The sequence below is a fragment of the Melozone crissalis genome, unplaced genomic scaffold, assembly GCF_028551555.1.
Source record: "Melozone crissalis strain CALT ecotype California unplaced genomic scaffold, PUWL_Pcris_2 ptg000077l_1, whole genome shotgun sequence".
In the NCBI taxonomy this organism is placed as follows: Eukaryota; Metazoa; Chordata; class Aves; order Passeriformes; family Passerellidae; genus Melozone; species Melozone crissalis.
The window spans coordinates 295817-314373 of record NW_026535854.1 but is presented as its reverse complement, the minus strand read 5'-3'; the positions used below and the strand labels follow the sequence as shown (position 1 = coordinate 314373).

The window sequence follows — 18557 nt, the reverse complement described above, 5'->3', positions numbered from 1 at the left end:
GAATCGGGTGAATTTTGGGGCCAAAGCAGTTGGGTTTCGGGCAGAACCAGCTTGGGGGTTTTGGGTCAGTGGTTGGCGTTGTTGGAACTGGGGAAGATCTGGGACAAAGTGTCAAGAATGGGGTCAGGGGCTGAGATTTGGAGGAAGGGTCTGGGGATTGGGGACAGGAGGGGACGCAATCAAGGGGATGGGGCCAAGAGGAGAGACATCATTACCCCAACTGGCACCAGCAGCCTTGGCGCAAAAATAGGATCCGGAATCCTCGTCCTTGAGGTTGTTCATGGTCAGCGTCACCGAGCTCTACCCGTTGTCCCTGGAGATCGTGAACCGATCCTTGACCGATGGCGCGTTCTCGGTGTAAGCACCATTGCTGTAGATCCCAGTGAGCCACTCCAGCCCCTTCCCAGGTCTCTGGCGGATCCAGAACATTCCAAAACTCCCAAAATTGAACCCGGACCCTCGGCACAGCAACATCAGGGACCCCCCCGGGGGGCTGGAGGTCCCCCCCGCACTCCAGCAGGGTCACGGCCGCTCCCCCATCCCCAAACCTTCACCGGTTTTGCCCCAAATTCCCTTTGTTTGTCCCCAAATCTCCAACAGATGTATCCTGAAAGGTAAAGTGCCTTAAACCGAGCAATGAGCCCCAGTCCACCCATTAATTACTTGGACACCTCTGCCTGACTTTTGCATCGCCTCATCCCCATGTCCTCTTTGTCCCGCAGGGCTCCGGGCGGCCGTGACCCTGCTGGAGTGTGGGGGCAACCTCAAGCCCCCCGGGGGGTCCCTGACGTTGCAGTGCCGAGGGTCCGGGTTTGATTTTGGCCATTTTGGGATGGCCTGGATCTGCCAGAGACCTGGGCAGGGGCTGGAGTGTGTCAGAACCATCACCAGCAGTGGTGGCAGCACCTGGTACGCGGATTCCGTTAAGGGCCGGTTCGGGATCTCCAGGGACAACGGGCAGAGCTCGGTGACGCTGACCATGAACAACCTCAAGGATGAGGATTCCGGATCCTATTTCTGCGCCAAGGACACCGATGGTCACGGTGCTTATGCTGATGCTGGTTGGGGAAGATGGAACAGCAAAGCCTTATCAATGTGATTGCCTGGCAAAAGATTTTGAGAATATGGAAACCATCAGCAAGATTGAAAGGAAAGCAAGCTTTGAGATCCCAGAGTGACCGAACAACAGGAAAACAACAGTGTGGTCACCTGAAGGTGATCCCCTTTTGATGGAACAACACCCTCTGATTGCAGACAGCTCCAAGGGTCAGAGCGACCTAACAGCTTGGCAGAAGGGGCCAAAGAGGAGATTTTAGAGTTTAAAGTTACTCCAAAAAGGAGTTTTCGGGTTTAAAGTTACTCCAAAAAGGTGTTTTCGGGTTTAAAGTTGCTCCAAAAAGGTGTTTTTAGGGTTTGAAGTTGCTCCAAAAAGGAGTTTTTAGGGTTTCCAACGAGTCGGTTTCAGTCTTAGCAGAAGGGTCCCAAAGACCAATTTTTAGGGTTTAAAATGTAACACAGTACGGTAATGAAACTATTCTTATAGGCTGTATGTAAATGCTGTAGGGTTTGTATGTTGGACCAGATTGGTTAGTGAGAATTAGAATCTTCTACAGAGAAGAAGATTTATTGTATTGTGGTGGGAACCTCACTCTCTTACCCTTTTATTCTCTTACAGTTTTATGTTCTTACCCTTTTACACTCTTACCATTTTATTCACTGACTCTTTCACTCTCTTACCCTTTTTATTCTCTCACCCATTTACTCATTTACCTTTTTTACTCTCTTACTCTCTCACCCTCTCATCCTCTCTCCCCTCTCTTCTCTCAGCCCGGCTCCAGCTGTGCCTGGCAGTTCACAGCAGGCCCCTGCAGTTCGTCCTTTGCAATAAACCCCAAATTCCACAACCTGGCTGCAGAGATCTCTCATGTCCGTCCGTCTGTCCTGACCGTTCCGTGCCCTGATGCTCCTGCAGTGCTGGTTGGGGAATGGGGCCAAGACCGGCACATCAATAGCACCACCATCAGAACTGCAACCACCAGTATAAGCACATTTCCCACAGAAATAGGATCCAGAATCCTCGTCCTTGAGGTTGTTCATGGTCAGCGTCACCGAGCTCTGCCCGTTGTCCCTGGAGATCCTGAATCGACCCTTGACCGATGGCGCGTAGTAGGCGCTGCCACCTTTGCTGATAATGGCGACTGGCTCCAGCCCCTGCCCGGGTCTCTGGCAGATCCAGAACATGGAGAAACTCCCAAAACTAAACCCGGACCCTCGGCAGAGGAGGCGCAGGGACCCCCCGGGGGGCTGGAGGTCCCCCCCACACTCCAGCAGGGTCACGGCCGCCCGGAGCCCTGCGGGACAAAGGGGAGATGGGGATGAGGCAAAAGCTCAACCCTTGACCCAAATCCCGAATCTTGGCCCCAAATTGGGACCCTTCGAGTTCATCATCCTCCTCCCAGCTGGGTCCAGGCCCCTTTTTCTAGCTGGCCTTGCCCACTTGGAGGCCCTCGAACAATCAGGTTTCTCATCCCCATCTCCCCTTTTTCCCGCAGGGCTCCGGGCGGCCGTGGCCCTACTGGAGTGTGGGGGGGACCTCCAGCCCCCCGGGGGATCCCTGCGCCTCCTCTGCCGAGGGTCTGGATTCGATTTCCGACAAACCAGTTTTATTTGGGTTCGCCAGAGGCCTGGGCAGGGGCTGGAAGGGGTTGCGCGGATTGACTACGAAGGAGACAACTTCTATGGGGATTCGGTGCAGGGCCGGTTCACGATCTCCAGGGACAACGGGCAGAGCTCGGTGACGCTGACCATGAACAACATCAAGGACGAGGATTCCACCGCCTATTTCTGTGCCAAAGCTGCTTATGGTGGTGGTGCTGATGCTGCTGCCTATATTGACCCTGCCGGTGGTGGCACCACCATTTCTGAGCCCTTCCTGTCCCCAGTCCCCAGACCCTTCCCCAAATCTCAGCCCTTGACCCCATTCCTGACCCCCTCGCCCAGATCTCCCCCATTTCCAGCAACGCCAACCACGAAGCCACAAAGCCCTTACTTGTTCTGCCCCAAACCAAAGTAAGTTGGCACCAAAATTCGCCCCAAATCTCCACGTTGTCCTCAAATCTCCCCCTGCTCCTCGGGCCCTGATTGGCTGAGCTGGCACAGGCAGAAATGGGAACTCTTGGAGAGCAAGGTCAGACCTCGAGCTCCGGGCTGAAGGTTTGGGGCCAGTGGTTCAGTTTTGGGGCAGGAGCAGGGAAGGGTTTGGGGTCAGTGCTGACCATTGGTGCAAATGGGGACAAAGGGTAAAGGGCTGGGTCAATGGGTGACATTTGGGATGAAAATCACAACTCTGGGGACTCAATGATGGGACTGGTGCCAGAACCAGGAGCTGGAGGCCATAACGTGCATCGTCAATATAACCAGCATTAGGAACACAACCAGAGAACGAAGCTTTCCCACAGAAATAGGATCCAGAATCCTCATACTTGAGGTTGTTCATGGTAAGTGTCACTGAGCTCTGCCCGTTGTCCCTGGAGATCCTGAACCGGCCCTTGACTGATGGCGCGTAGATGGTGGTGCCACCAGTGTTGGTGATCACCGCGAACCACTCCAGGCCCTGCCCGGGTCTCTGGTGGATCCAGTTCATTTCGTAGCTTCTGAAACTGAACCCGGACCCTCGGCAGAGGAGGCGCAGGGAACCCCCGGGGGGCTGGAGGTCCCCCTCGCACTCCAGCAGGGTCACGGCCGCCCGGAGCCCTGAGGGACAAAGGGGAGATAGGGATGAGAAACCTGACTGGTTGAATGTATCATATTGCATGTGGCCAGCTGTAAAAAGGGGCGGGACCCACCTGGGAGGAGGATGATGAACTCCAAGGGTCCCAGTTTGAGGCCCAGAGTCAGGATTTGGGTCAATGTTGAGCTTTGGCCTCATCCCCATCTCCCCTTTGTCCTGCAGGGCTCCGGGCAGCCATGACCCTGCTGGAGTGCGGGGAGGACCTCCAGCCCCCCGGGGGGTCCCTGCGCCTCCTCTGCCGAGGGTCCGGGTTCGATTTCATCAGTTTTGGGATGGCCTGGATCCGCCAGAGACCGGGACAGGGTTTGGAGTTTGTGGCGAGTGTCACCAGTGATGGCGACACTCCCAGATACGCGCCGTCATTCAAGGGCCGGTTCAGGATCTCCAGGGACAACGGGCAGAGCTCGGTGACGCTGACCATGAACAACCTCAAGGACGAGGATTCCACCGTTTATTTCTGGGTCAAACTTTGCAATGGTTACGCTGGCAATGCTATTGACGCCGGTTTCGGCATCAATCCTGGCAGTGACCATGATGGTCATCAAGTTTCCCCAATCCCAGAGATCCGTCGTCCAAATCCCAGCCCTTCTCCTCAAATCTTCACCATTTTCCCCCAAAGTCTGCCCCTGCAGACCAAACTCTCCATTTCCCCCCAATTTTCCCCATTCCACCCCAATCTCGCCCAGTTGCCTCCGTCCGAGTGTGGAGTAGGGATCGCTCCAGGGCCCTTTGCACACAAAGCTTTTTGTGCCGCTGGAACTCTGCCGCAGAGCCCACAGGCTGAGCTGCCCTCTGCCAAACACAGATGTTCACAATGACCAAAACCAGGAACTTTCTGTTTCCTTTCCTGCCCCGGCCGGGCCCCGGCAGCTGCCGGGCAGGAAGTGGGGGGAGGCTGCAGAGACCCAAAATCGCCGCGTCTGCTCCTCCCTCCCTCCCTCGCTCGCTCCCACCTGGGGCTTCACTTCTCCCTCAACGGCCGCGGAGTCTGGGGCTGCTCCTTGGGGCTGGGCTGGAATCCTCTCTGGGAGCTATGGAGAAAAAACCCTTTTATTTTTCCCGAAACTCATGAAAGTTAGGGGAGATGAAATTGTTGAAATTGATCTCGAACCATGGGCACCATGCTGAGAGAAGCAGAGGGGTCCAAGGGTGGAGTCACCTGGAACGTTCCATCGGTCAAGGGCAGGGTCAGAATGGCCAAGGAGAGCTCAGGAGCCAAAATGGCCCCGAGTGGGCCCTGAGCTGAGGAGTGGGGCCAGGAGCTGAGAATGCGGGGCAGAGCCAGGGCAGGGTTGGGGCACGGGGACAGGAATGGGGTCAGGGCCTGGGGATTGGGGAAGGGTCTGGGGAACGGGGACAAGGGGGGAAAGGATGAAGGGGACGGCGTCAAAAGCATCAGCACGGGCAACATTTCCAGTAACAGTGGTTTTGGCACAGAAATAGGTGGCGGAATCCTCGTCTTTGAGGTTGTTCATGGTCAGCGTCACCGAGCTCTGCCCGTTGTCCCTGGAGATCGTGACCCGGCCCATGACCGATGGTGCGTAGTAGGTGCTGCCACCACTGTTGATGCTTCCAACCCACTCCAGCCCCTGTCCAGGTCTCTGTCGAACCCAATCCATTTCGAAACTGTCAAAACTGAACCCGGACCCTCGGCATAGGAGGCACAGGGAACCCCCGGGGGGCTGGAGGTCTCCCCCGCACTCCAGCAGGGTCACGGCCACCCGGAGCCCTGCGGGACAAAGGGGAGATGGGGATGAGGAACCTGATTGGTCGAGGGCCTCAAAGCAGGTGTGGCAACCTGGAAAAAGAGGTGGGACCCACCTGGGAGGACCGTGATGAACTCCAAGGGTCCTAGTTTTGGTCCCAGGGTCAGGATTTGGGTCAAGGGTTGAGCTTTGGCCTCATCCCCATCTCCCCTTTGTCCCGCAGGGCTCCCGGTGCCAGTGACCCTGCTGGAGTGCGGGGGGGACCTCCAACCCCCCGGGGGTTCCCTGCGCCTCCTCTGCCGAGGGTCTGGGTTCAGTTTCGGGAGTTTCTCCATATTCTGCATGTGCCAGAGACCCGGGCAGGCTTTGGAATACGTCACAAGCATCTACTATATTGGTGCCAACACCTACTACGCGCCATCAATCAAGGGCCGGGTCAGGATCCCCAGGGACAACAGGCGAGCTCGGTGACGCTGACCATGAACAACCTCAAGGACGACGATTCCGCTGGTTATTTCTGTGCCAAATATTACACCAGTGGTTGTGGTGGTGGTGGTGCTGCTCATGGTGTTGGTGGTTCTGGTCCTAAGCCCTCTCCTCTCTCTTCCCAAATATCTCAGAATTCTCTGATCCTTCCCCAAAATCCCGGCTCTTTTTCTCACATCTCAGATATTTTCCCCGAAACTCCACTGTCACTTCCCCAATTCCCAGTTTCCCCCCAATTATGCCCATTTCTCCCCAGTCTGGCCCTTCCCCTCCGTCCCAGTGCGGAACGGGGATCGCTCCAGGGCCCTTTGCACACAAAGCTTTTTGTGCAGCCGGCGCTCTGCGCCCCGAGGCTGAGCTGCACTCTGCCAAACACAGATGTTCACCATGACCAAAACCAGGAACTTTCTGTTTCCTTTCCTGCCCCGGCCGGGCCCCGGCAGCTGCCGGGGAGGAAGTGGGGGGAGGCTGCGGAGCCCCAAAATCGCGGCGTCTGCTCCTCCCTCCCTTGCTCCCTCCCTCGCTCCCAGCTGGGGCTTCACTTCTCCCTCAGCGGCCTCGGTGTCTGGGGCTGCTCCTTGGGGCTGGGCTGGAATCCTCTCTGGGAGCTCTGGACATGGTGACGATGCTGGTGGTGGCCCCAAACCCCCATCCCTGGCTCCCAAAATGTCCCAAAATCCCCAAATCCTACCCAAAATCCCAACCCTTGACCCCATTCTTTACCTTCTCCCCCAGTGTCCACCATCTTTGCCCCAATTTCCGACTTTCACCCAGTTTTGCCCATTTCACCCAAATCTCCCCTAGCTCCCCGGGCCCAGATTGGAGGAGGCCTGAACTGGAGCCCACGGGTGCAGGTTTGGGGCCAATGTTTGAGATTTGGGGCAGGAGGTTGGGAGGGTTTGGGGTCAGTGCTGACCATTGGGGCAAATGGGGGAGATTTGGGACAAAGGGTCAAGGGCTGAGGTTTGGGGGGAGGGCCTGGGTTTGGGGACTGGGAGGCTCAAAAAAAAGGACTCAGAAACAAATAGCACCATGACCAACATCATCCCAATCAATGTCTTTACCGGCAGCGGGACCACAACAACCAGCCCAACTTTTGGCACAGAAATAGGTGGCGGAATCCTCGTCCTTGAGGTTGTTCATGGTCAGCGTCACTGAGCTCTGCCCGTTGTCTCTGGAGATCGTGACCCGGCCCTTGACCGATGGCGCGTAGTAGAGGTAACCACCAGTGTTGCTGATGTAGGCGACCCATTCCAGCCCCTGCCCGGGTCTCTGTCGAACCCAGTTCATGGCAAAATTCCCAAAATCAAACCCAGACCCTCAGCAGAGGAGGCGCAGGGACCCCCCGGGGGGCCGGATGTCCCCTCTGCACTCCAGCAGGGTCACGGCCGCCCGGAGCCCTGCGGGACAAGGGGGAGATGGGGATGGGGCCATGTAAAAGTCAGGCAGAGCTGTCCAATTAATTAATGGGTGGATTTGGGCTAATTTCAGGGTTGAAGGGACTTTACAGTACTGAAATTCTCTGTTGGAGATTTGGGGCCAGACAAAGGGAATTTGGGGCAAAACCAGTGACGGTTTGGGGAGGGGCTCCAGGCGGCCGTGACCCTGCTGGAGTGCAGGGGGGACCTCCAGCCCCCCGGGGGCTCCCTGCGGCGCTTCTGCTGAGGGTCCAGGTTCGATTTTGGGAGTTTCTCCATGTTCTGGATGCGCCAGAGACCCGGGCAGGGTTTGGAATACGTCGCAGGCATCTACTACAATGGTGCCAACACCTACTACGCGGATTCGGTCAAGGGCCGGTTCACGATCTCCAGGGACAATGGGCAGAACTCGATGACGCTGACCATGAACAACCTCAAGTACGAGGATTCCGCCGTTTATTTCTGCGCCAAACGTAGCAGTAATGGTTATTGTTCTGCTGGTCCTGCTCGTATTGACAATTCCTGCCGTGGCCCCAGCCCCATTGCAGTCCCAAGTGCCCACAATCCCCAGAGATCTTTCCCCGACTCCCAGCTCTGTTCATCAAATCTTCACCAGTTCCTTCCAAACTCTGTCCCTGCTGCCCCAACTCTCGGCTTTCCCCCAGTTTTGCCCATTTCACCCAAATCTCCCCCAGCTCCCTGGGCCCTGATTGGAGGAGGCCTGAACTGGAGGCCAGGGGTGAAGGTTTGGGGCCAATGGTTGAGTTTTGGGGCAGGAGCAGGGGAGGGTTTGGGGTCAGTGCTGACCATTGGTGCAGATGGGGGAGATTTGGGACAAAGGGTCAAGGGCTGAGGTTTGGGGGAAGAAGCTGGGTTTGGGGAAGGGGGAGGTCTTGGAGATGGGAACAGGGTCAAAACCATCAGCAGCAGCAGCAGCAGCAGCATCCCAAATATTACCAGCAGCCTTGGCACAGAAATGGGGATGAAGGAAAAAATCCACCCAAATGTTGATTCTTGCATGCAGATCCTGATGTGTACTAAAAATTGGGGCCCTTGGACCTCCCCATCTTCGTCCTGCAACTCCTGCCAGTCATCCCAGGTGGATCCCACACCCTTCTTTTGGCATGGCGGTGCCCACTTTGGATCCATAACCAATCCAGCTCCTCCTCCCCATCTCCCCTTTTTCCCACAGGGCTCCGGGCAGCCGTGACCCTGCTGGAGTGCGGGGGGTCCTCCAGCCACCCGGGGGGTCCCTGACCTTGCTGTGCCAAACATCTGGCTTCAATTTCACAAAATCTGCAATGTTCTGTATCTGCCAGAGACCCGGGCTGGGGCTGGAATTCGTCGCGGGGATCAACGGTGCTGGTTCCACCCCCAGATACGCGCCGTCGGTCAAGGGCCGGTTCAGGATCTCCAGGGACAACGGGCAGAGCTCGGTGACGCTGACCATGAACAACCTCAAGGACGATGATTCCGGATCCTATTGCTGTGCCAAAAACGCCTATGATGGTTGGGGTTTGGAGGCTCATCCTGCTGGATCTAATTTTGGTCCCGTCCCCATCCCTGTTCCCCAGGTCCTTCCCTCCTGCCCTTGACCCCATTGCTGAACTCCACGGACCCAAATCTGGCCCGTTTTTCCCCAAATCTCGACCATTTGCACCCAGGTTTGGGGACCTTGGTTGAGCCTTAGAGCCAAGAGCTGAGGTTTGGCGCCAGGAGCTGAGATTTGGGGCAAAAGGTTGAGATTTGGGGCCAAGAACCAAGATTTGGGGTCGAGATTGAAGATTTGGGGCCAGGAGTTGAGATTTGGGGTCTAAAGTTAAGATTTGGGGCCAAGAATGAAAATTTGGACCAAGAACGAAGATTTGGGGCTAAGAACAAGGATTTGGGGCCAAGAATGAAGATTTGGGGCCAAGAATGAGGATTTGGGGCCAGAAGTGAAGATTTGGGGCCGAGATTGAAGACTTGGGGCCAAGAGGCAAGATTTGGGGCCCAGAACGAAGATTTGGGGCCAGGAATGGAGATTTGGGGCCGGGAGTGGAGATTTGGGGTCAGAAGTGGAGATTTGGGGCAGAGAACAAAAATTTGGGACCAAGAACGAAGATTTGGGGCTAAGAACAAGGATTTGGGGCCAAGAACGAAGATTTGGGGCTAAGAACAAAGATTTGGGGCCAAGAATGAAGATTTGGGGCCAAAGGCTGAGATTTGGGGCTACGAGTGAAGGTTTGGGTCCAGGAGCTGAGATTTGGCACCAGGAGTGGGGATTTGGGGCCAAGAACGAAGATTTGGGGCCAAGAACGAAGATTTGGGGCCAGGAGTTGAGATTTGGGGTCTAAGGTTTAGATTTGGGGCCAAGAAAGAAGATTTGGGGCTAAGAGCTGAGATTTGGGGCCCAGAACGAAGATTTGGGACCAAGAGCTGAGATTTAGGGTGAAGAACGAGGATTTGGCGTGAAGAATGAGGATTTGGGGTGAAGAACGAGGCTTTGGGGTGAAGAATGAGGATTTGGGGTGCAGACTGAGGATTTGGGGTGAAGAACGAGGATTTGGGGGGAAGAACGAGGCTTTGGGGTGAAGAGTGAGGATTTGGGGTGCAGAGTGAGGATTTGGGGTGAAGAACGAGCCTTTGGGGTGAAGAGTGAGGATTTGGGGTGAAGAGTGAGGATTTGGGGTGAAGAACGAGGATTTGGGGTGAAGAGTAAGGATTTGGGGTGAAGAACGAGGATTTGGGGTGAAGAACGAAGATTTGGGGTGAAGAACGAGGATTTGGGGTACAGACTGAGGATTTGGGGCCCCCAGCAGGTGCAGCAGCTGCAGCTGCAGCCGAGCCCCGAAAGTGAAACCGGCACCAATTTGGGGCCAATTGGGGCCAATTGGGGCCAATTTGGGCCTTTTGGGGCTTTTCGGGGCCTTTGCAGATCCCTGAGGGTGGCGCCGGGGCCGGAACAGAGAGAAAAACCCGGGGAGGCCTCGGGGGCAGAGCCGGGAGAGCTCAGGGCTGTTTGGGGCATTTTAATTCAATTTTATTTAATTTTATTTAATTTTATTTTATTGTATTTTATTTTTTTTAATTTTATTTTATTTTATTATTTTATTTTATTATTTTATTTTATTTCATTTTATTTTTCTTTTTATTCTTCTTTTAGTTTAATTTAATTATTTTATTTTATTTTATTTTATTATTTTATTTCATTTTTCTTTTTTTATTCCTAATTTAGTTTCATTTAATTTTATTTTTATTTTATTTGATTTTTCTTTTCTTTTCTTTTTCTTTTTTTTATTCTCATTTAAGTTTGATTTAATTTTATTTTTATTTTATTTCTCTTTTCTAACTTAATTTTTTAGTTATTTCATTTTGAAATTTAGTTTAAACTTTAATTTCAATATAATATTATTTCTATTTGTAATTTTTATTTTGGATTTTCATTTTAAACTAATTTGAACTGATTTAAATTTTAATTACAATTGTAAGTATAATTTCATTTTTTAATTTCATATTAAGTTTATTTTTCTTTTAATTTTCTTTTTCTTTTTCAATTAAATTTTGATTTTATTTTAATGATTATTTTATTTTGAATTTTATTTTTTACTATAATTAACTTTGAATTTATTTTATATTTTAATATAAATTTTAATTTTCTTTTTTCTCTTAATATTAATTTTTTATTCTATTTTCAATTATAATTTTATTTTAAAATATATTTTAAGTTAATTTTCTTTTTCCTATTAGCATTATTTTCATTTTATTTTTTTATTGTGTTTTCAATTTTTCTTAATTTCTAAATGTAATTTCAGCCTGAATTTTACCTTTAAGTTCCTTTTTTATTTATATGTTTACTTTTATCTTGTTTAATTTTATTTTAACTTTAACTTTAACTTTAATTTTATTTTCATTTCTTTTTTATTTTTAATTTATTTTTTATTTTGATTTATTTCATTTTAATTTAAAATTATATGTTTATTGATAACTTTAATTTTTTTTTAAAATTTATATGTTTATTTTCAGCTTGAATTCAATTATATCGTAAATTTTATTGGTAAGTATATTTTTATTTAATTTCTTGTAAAGTTTAATTTTAATTTTACTTTTAATTTTTATTTTTATTGAATTTTAATTCTTGCCAATTTTGGAACTTTTAATTACGATTTTTGTGATTTTCTTTTATTATTGGTTTCCAGGTGAATTTTTAAATTTAATTACGATTTTAAATTAATTTAATTTAACTCAATTTAATTAATTTTAGTTTAATTTAGATTATTTCTATTTTATTTTATTTTATTTTATTTTTATTGAGGTTATTTTAGTTTAATTTAATTTATTTGAAGTTTCATTTTGTTTTATTTCCTTTTTATTTAACAAAGTCTAAGTAAATAAAATTATTTTAAATTTTAATGAATTTAAATTGAAAGTAAATTTATTTTATTTTATTTTACGTTATTTTATTTTATTTTATTTTATTTTTATTGAGTTTATTTTCGTTTAATTTAATCTATTTGAAGTTTTATTTTGTTTTATTTCCTTTTTATTTAACAAAGTTTCAGTAAATTCAATTATTTTAAATTTAAATGAATTTAAATTTTAAGTACATTTATTTTTTTATTTTATATTTTATTTTATTTTATTTTATTTTATTTTATTTTATTTTATTTTATTTTTATTGAGTTTATTTTAGTTTAATTTAATTGATTTGAAGTTTTATTTTGTTTTATTTCATTTTTATTTAACGAAGTTTCAGTAAATTAAATTATTTTAAATTTAAATGAATTTAAATTTAAAGTAATTTTTTTTAAATTTTATTTTTTTTTTATTGAGTTTATTTTAGTTTAATTTAATTGATTTGGAGTTTTATTTTGTTTTATTTCATTTCTATTTAACAAAGTTTCAGTAAATTAAATTATTTTCAATTTAAATGAATTTAAATTGAAAGTAAATTTATTTTATTTTATTTTATATTTTATTTTATTTTTTTAATTCTATTTTTAATTAATTACTTCTATCATTAATTTGTTAACTTTGTTTATTGGAGGTTTATTAATGAAAATATTAATATTAATAGTATAATACTAAAACAATTGAATATTTTTTATTTTATTTTTATTTTTTAATTAATATTTTTGAATTAATTACTTCCATCATTAATTTGTTAACTTTGTTTATTTGAGGTTTATGAATGACAATATTTTTGATTTATATATTTTTGATAATAATACTAAAACAATAAAATATTATATTTTATTTTATTTTATTTTATTTTTATTTTTAATGCTTTTTTTTATTGTTTTTATTTATTATTTTAATATTTTGCCAGGTTCCTTCCTTGCTAATATTTATTAATATCCATTAAAGTCAATGACCTTTTATTAATCGCTATTAATTAATATTATTTCAATAAAAAATCAAGAATTCCATTTTCTTCTGGGTTTTCTTCGTTATTTTCGTTTTTTACCTTTGGGGATCAATGAAAGAAAATGGAATTAAAGGGAATAAAAGAATTGTAATCAAATAAATGGAAAATAGAAAAAAATTCAAAATTAAATAGAAAATTCAGTGAAATAAAATAAAATAATTCAATAAAATTAATGTTGTTTTTATTTTATTTTACTTTATTTAATTAAAATCTATTCGTTTATCATTATTTGCATTTTGATTCAATGGAATTTATTAGGATTTATTTTTATTATTTTTATTAATCACAAAAAAATTTATTTTATTTTTATTTGTTTTTATTCATTACGGCGTATTCTTTATTCTTATTTCTATGAATGGATTTTGAAAATATTAAAATTAAAATGAATTTGAATGAAAATTAAAATTAAATCATTAATTTAAATTTAAAAAATTTTGAATTTCAAAGAAACGAAAATTGAATCTAGAATTAAATTGAAATGAAATTAAAATAAATAAAATAGAATAAAATAGAATAAAATAGAATAAAATAAAAATTAAATTAAACTAAAAGAGGAATAAAAAGAAAAATAAAATAAAATAAAATAAAATAAAATAAAACAATAAAATAAAATGAAATAAAATAAAATAGAATAATAAATTAAAATAAAATAAAATAATAAAAATAAAATAAAACAGAATAAAGTAAAATAAAATAAATTAAAATAAAATACGATTAAAAATAAATGGGAGCAAATAAAGTAATCAGAAAAAATCAATGAAATAAAAATGAAATAAAAGAAATATTATAGGAAATAAGTGGAATTAATAATTTATATTTTTAAAATAAAAAATTGAATTAAATCTTAAAGAAAGGGCAAGATTAAGAATTGAAAAAAGGGAATGAAAATAAATTTATAAAAATAGAAAAAGGCAAAAACAGAGGCAGGAAATTGATGCAAATTAGGGAGGAAACGGGGGGAAAAGAGAAATAAAAATCAATTAAAGCAGAGGAATGAAAAACAAATAAAGGAGATTAATTGAAATAAATTGAATAAAATAAAATAAAATTAATTCAAGGAACGGATGAAAATCCAGGAATTCAATCCCAAAATTTGATAAAATACAAGAAGAGGAATTTAATTTAATTTTATTTAATTTAAGTTAATTAGATTTTATTTTTTAATTAAATTTTAATCTTATCAATGATTTATTAATATAAAAAATGAAAAATAAATTTATAGGAAATTGAATTATTAGAAAATGGATATTGATAGAAATTAATTTATAACAGTTTTTAGGTTTTTAATAAATAAAAATACAAATTTATATTGGTAGAATTTATTAATTTATGATAATCGGAATAAATAGAAAAAATTTTTATGTCTTTATTAATTTAAAATTTTATAGTTTTTATTTATAAAATGTATCAACTTATATTAATGGAAATTAATGCAATAAATTAATTGGCTTTAGTAATTGAAGTAAATTTTTAATTCAAACATTTATAACTTTATATTAATTTGAAACAATATAATACATTTATATGTTTTTATTGATTGAGAAAATTTATAATTGTTTATTCATAAAATTAATAAACTGTTATTTTTTTAAACGAATAAAACATATTAATAGGCTTTCATTAATTGAAATAATACTTTTATTGGAAAAATTATAAATTGATATTATTGAAATAAATAATTAGAAAAATTAAAATTTGTCTTAATTGAAAATGAGTTTATATTACTTGAAATTAATGTAATTACACTAAACAAACCCCAGTTAAACGAAATAAAACTGCAATTGATTCCAATTAAACTAAACAAACCAAACGCCAAAAAAAGGAATCAAAATAGCGATAAAATCCCAAATCAATTAATTATAATTTAAAAATTAATTAAAATAAACCCAAATCCGCAGTTTCTCGCCTCCTCCTCACCAGCGGCCGCTGATTGGTCGAGAGAAAAGGGCGGCGACCAATCAGCACCGTGCGCGGGAAGAGCGCCCTTGGGGGGGAAAATCTGCCCAGCGACGGCTTCTCATTGGTCCGGAGGCGCCCCGGGGAACCAATCAGAGGCAGGGATCCCCGAGACACGGCCGCCAATTCACTGAGGGCGCCCCCAAACCCCCTGAAAATCGCCCCAAAATCCCTTTTAGGACCCTTAAAATCCCCTCAGAACTCACAAAATCGCCCCAAAATCTCTTCCAGGATCCCAAAAATGCCCTCAGAGTCCCAAATTCCCCTTAAAAATCACTTCAGAAACCCCAAAATTCGCCCAAAATGCTCTCAGAGCTTCAAAATCCCCTCAGAAATCCGAAATCCCCTAAAATCCCTTCAGAGCCCCCAAATCGCCCCAAAATCCCCTCAGAGACCTCCCAAAAAAATTCCCCAAATCACTTCAAGGACTCCAAAATCCCCCCAGAAACCTCAAATGACAAAAAATTCCTTTCAAGACCCCAAAAATCCCACTCAGAACACCCAAGTTTGCCCCAAAATCTCCTCAGAGACCCCAAATCGCCCCAAAATGCCCCCAAAAATTCCCTCAGAGACCCCAAAACCGCCCCAAAATCCCTTCCATGACCCCAAAATCCCAAAATCCCTTTCAGGACCCCCCAGAATCCCACTCAGAAACCACAAAATCCACCCAAAATCCTCCTGGGACCCCCTCAAAATCCCCAAATCTCCCCAAAATCTTCTGGGCCCCCCCCAAAACAATCCCCCAAAATCACCGAACAACTGCTCGGGACCCCAAATCTGCCCCAAATCCCCCGAAATTCCCCCTCAAGGCACCCCCAAACCCTCCTGGGACCCCCTAAAAATCCCAAAATCCCCCCCATAAATGCCAAAACGCTCCAGAAAAACCCCAAACGCCCCCCAAAACCCCCTCCCAAATGCCCCCAAAATTCAAAAATCCCCCTAATATCCCAAATTTCCTCCCAAATTTCCCCCCTAAAAAATTGGGAAAAATCCCAAATCCCCCCCAAAATTCGCTAAAATCCCCCCAAAATCACCAAATTCCCCCAAATTTCCCCAAAATCCCCCCAAAATTCCCCCCGAAAAATCCCAAATCCCCCCCCAAAATGCCCCCAAAATCACCAAATTGCCCCAAATTTCCCCAAAATCCCCCCCAAAATTCCCCCCGAAAAATCCCAAATCCCTCCCCAAAATTCGCTAAAATCCCCCCCAAAATCACCAAATTCCCCCAAATTTCCCCAAAATTCCCCCCGAAAAATCCCAATTCCCCCCCCAAAATTCGCTAAAATCCCCCGCAAAATCACCAAATTCCCCCAAATTTCCCCCCAAAATCCCCCACAAAAAATCCCAATTCCCCCCCCAAAATTTGCTAAAATCTCCCCCAAAATCACCAAATTCCCCCAAATTTCCCCCCAAAATCCCCCCCGAAAAATCCCAAATCCCCCCCCAAAATCCCCCCCAAAATCACCAAATTCCCCCAAATTTCCCCAAAATCCCCCCCAGAATTCCCCCCAAACAATCCCAAATCCCCCCCCGAAATTCGCTAAAATCCCCCCCAAAATCACCAAATTCCCCCAAAACCTCCCCCCGCAATTCTCCAAAATGCCCCAAATCCCCCAAACCCCGCAAATTTCCCCCAAAATGCCCGAAACCCCCCTCAAATCCCCCTTACACATTTCCCTCTATCTCATGTATGTATGGTTTAATGTACAGATAGTGGCAGCAACACCCAACGAACGGTGATATTTGCAAATCATTCTCACCCCACAATTGTGGGGTTTGTGTTTTTCCATCTTTTTGCATTATCCCCCACGTGCAACCCGGTTTGCTGAGAAAAACAACCCCACGAATGGGTTTGTCCGTATTCGAGGCGGGATTAATCCACACAGTCTTCCCTAACAAACCTCTTATTTGTACCACTGGTGTGGGATTTCAGCACCTCAGGACTGAGGTGCAGAGTGACCGAGATAACCCTTGGGGGGTCCTGGAATTTTGCCAGAAGCGTCTGGTGGCTGGACTTTGATCCTGCGCGGGAGACGACACCTGTGTGAGGACGGGAGGATTTCACCGGGGTAAATGGTGAAGGGATGAGTTAATTAGAGTGTAAAATACAGAGTTTAGGATTTCTGTACAGGGGGCGGTCTGGAGAAGTAAGATGGAGGAATTGGGGCGTGTCCCGTCCTTCTTCTTCTTCTTCTTCTTCTTGGCCTCCATCTTCTGTGATGGTGGTGGCACTTTGGGATTGGTTATTACTAAAAGTAATGAAAAAATTGGTTATTACTGGTCAATAAGGGTGAAAGGTATTGGAAAGAATAGGTAAATATTGTTTACGTAATTTTGAGTATAAAGATAAGCGACCGCCCCGGGGGCTGGCAGTGTGCACCTGTATGAGGATGGGAGGATTTCACCGGGGTAAATGGTGAACGGATAAGTTAATTAGAGTAGTGTGCACCTGTATGAGGATGGGCGGATTTGAGTAATTTTGAGTATAAAGATAAGCGACTGTCCCGGGGGCTCGCAGTGTGCACCTGTATGAGGATGGGAGGATTTCACCGGGGATAAATGGTGAAGGGATAAGTTAATTAGAGTAGAGTGCACCTGTATGAGGATGGGAGGATTTGAGTAATTTTGAGTATAAAGATAAGTGGCCGCCCCGGGGGCTCGCAGTGTGCCCGTGGCCGGCTTGCTGTGCGGACCTCTATCGGGCAGAGAGAACATCTTTTAGATAAACAACCAATAAATACCGAAGTCCGAGAAAGACCTGAAGCCTCTTCTCGTCCTTTGGAGCGCGGGCTGCCCAAGGCCATCTCCGAGCCTTTCCAGGCCATAAAACAGCCGAGAAAAGAGACACACCACCTCCAACCTGGTCCCTGAGCAAAGACAACCCCACGCATGGGTGTGTCTGTACTCGAGGCAGAACCGATCCACACAGTCTTTCCTAACAAACCTCTGCTATGTACCACTGGTGTGGGATTTCAGCACCTCAGGACTGAGGTGCGGAGTGACCGAGACCACCCTTGTGGGTCTCGGGGGTCCTGGAATATTGCCAGAAGTGTCTGGTGGCTGGACTTCGATCCTGCACGGGAGATGACACCTGTATGAGGACGGGAGGATTTCACCGGGGTAAATGGTGAAGGGATGAGTTAATTAGAGTGTAAAATACAGGGTTTAGGTTTTCTGTACAGGGGGGGGTCTGGAGAAGTAAGATGGAGGAATTGGGGTGTGTCCTGTCCTCCTTCTTCTTCTTCTTCTTGGCCTCCATCTTCTGCGGTGGCGGTGGCACATTGGGATTGGTTATTACTAAAAGTAATAAAATAATTGGTTATTACCGGTCAATAAGGGTGAAAGGTATTGGAAAGAATAGGTAAATATTGTATACGTAATTTTGAGTATTAAGATAAGTGACCACCCCGGGGGCTGGCAGTTTGCACCTGTATGAGGACGGGAGGATTTCACCGGGGTAAATGGAGAAGGGGATAAGTTAATTAGAGTGTAAAATACAGGGTTTAGGATTTCTGTACAGGGGGGTCTAGAGAAGTAAGATGGAGGAATTGGGGCGTGTCCTGTCCTCCTTCTTCTTCTTCTTCTTCTTCTTGGCCTCCATCTACTGTGGTGCTGGTGGCACTTTGGGATTGGTTATTACTAAAAGTGCACCGGTCAATAAGGGTGAAAGGTATTGGAAAGAATAGGTAAATATTGTTTACGTAATTTTGAGTATAAAGATAAGCGACCGCCCCGGGGGCTCGCAGTGTGCACCTGTATGAGGATGGGAGGATTTCACCGGGGTAAATGGTGAA

The 18557-nt window shown here is 44.9% G+C and overlaps 1 pseudogene and 1 gene segment (V, D, J or C); both read left to right on the top strand.

The window, feature by feature from the left end:
* Window positions 1-730: 730 nt before the first annotated feature.
* Window positions 731-1027, top strand: LOC128946195 (immunoglobulin heavy variable 3-23-like; the record flags this gene model as incomplete). The annotated part of the segment is given in 1 exon segment: window positions 731-1027. A coding segment is annotated over 1 exon segment (297 nt), but the record flags the coding sequence as incomplete, so codon positions are not given.
* A 4811-nt stretch (window positions 1028-5838) lies between these two features.
* LOC128946168 (immunoglobulin heavy variable 3-23-like) lies at window positions 5839-10325 on the top strand (annotated as a pseudogene).
* The last annotated feature ends 8232 nt before the right edge of the window (window positions 10326-18557 follow it).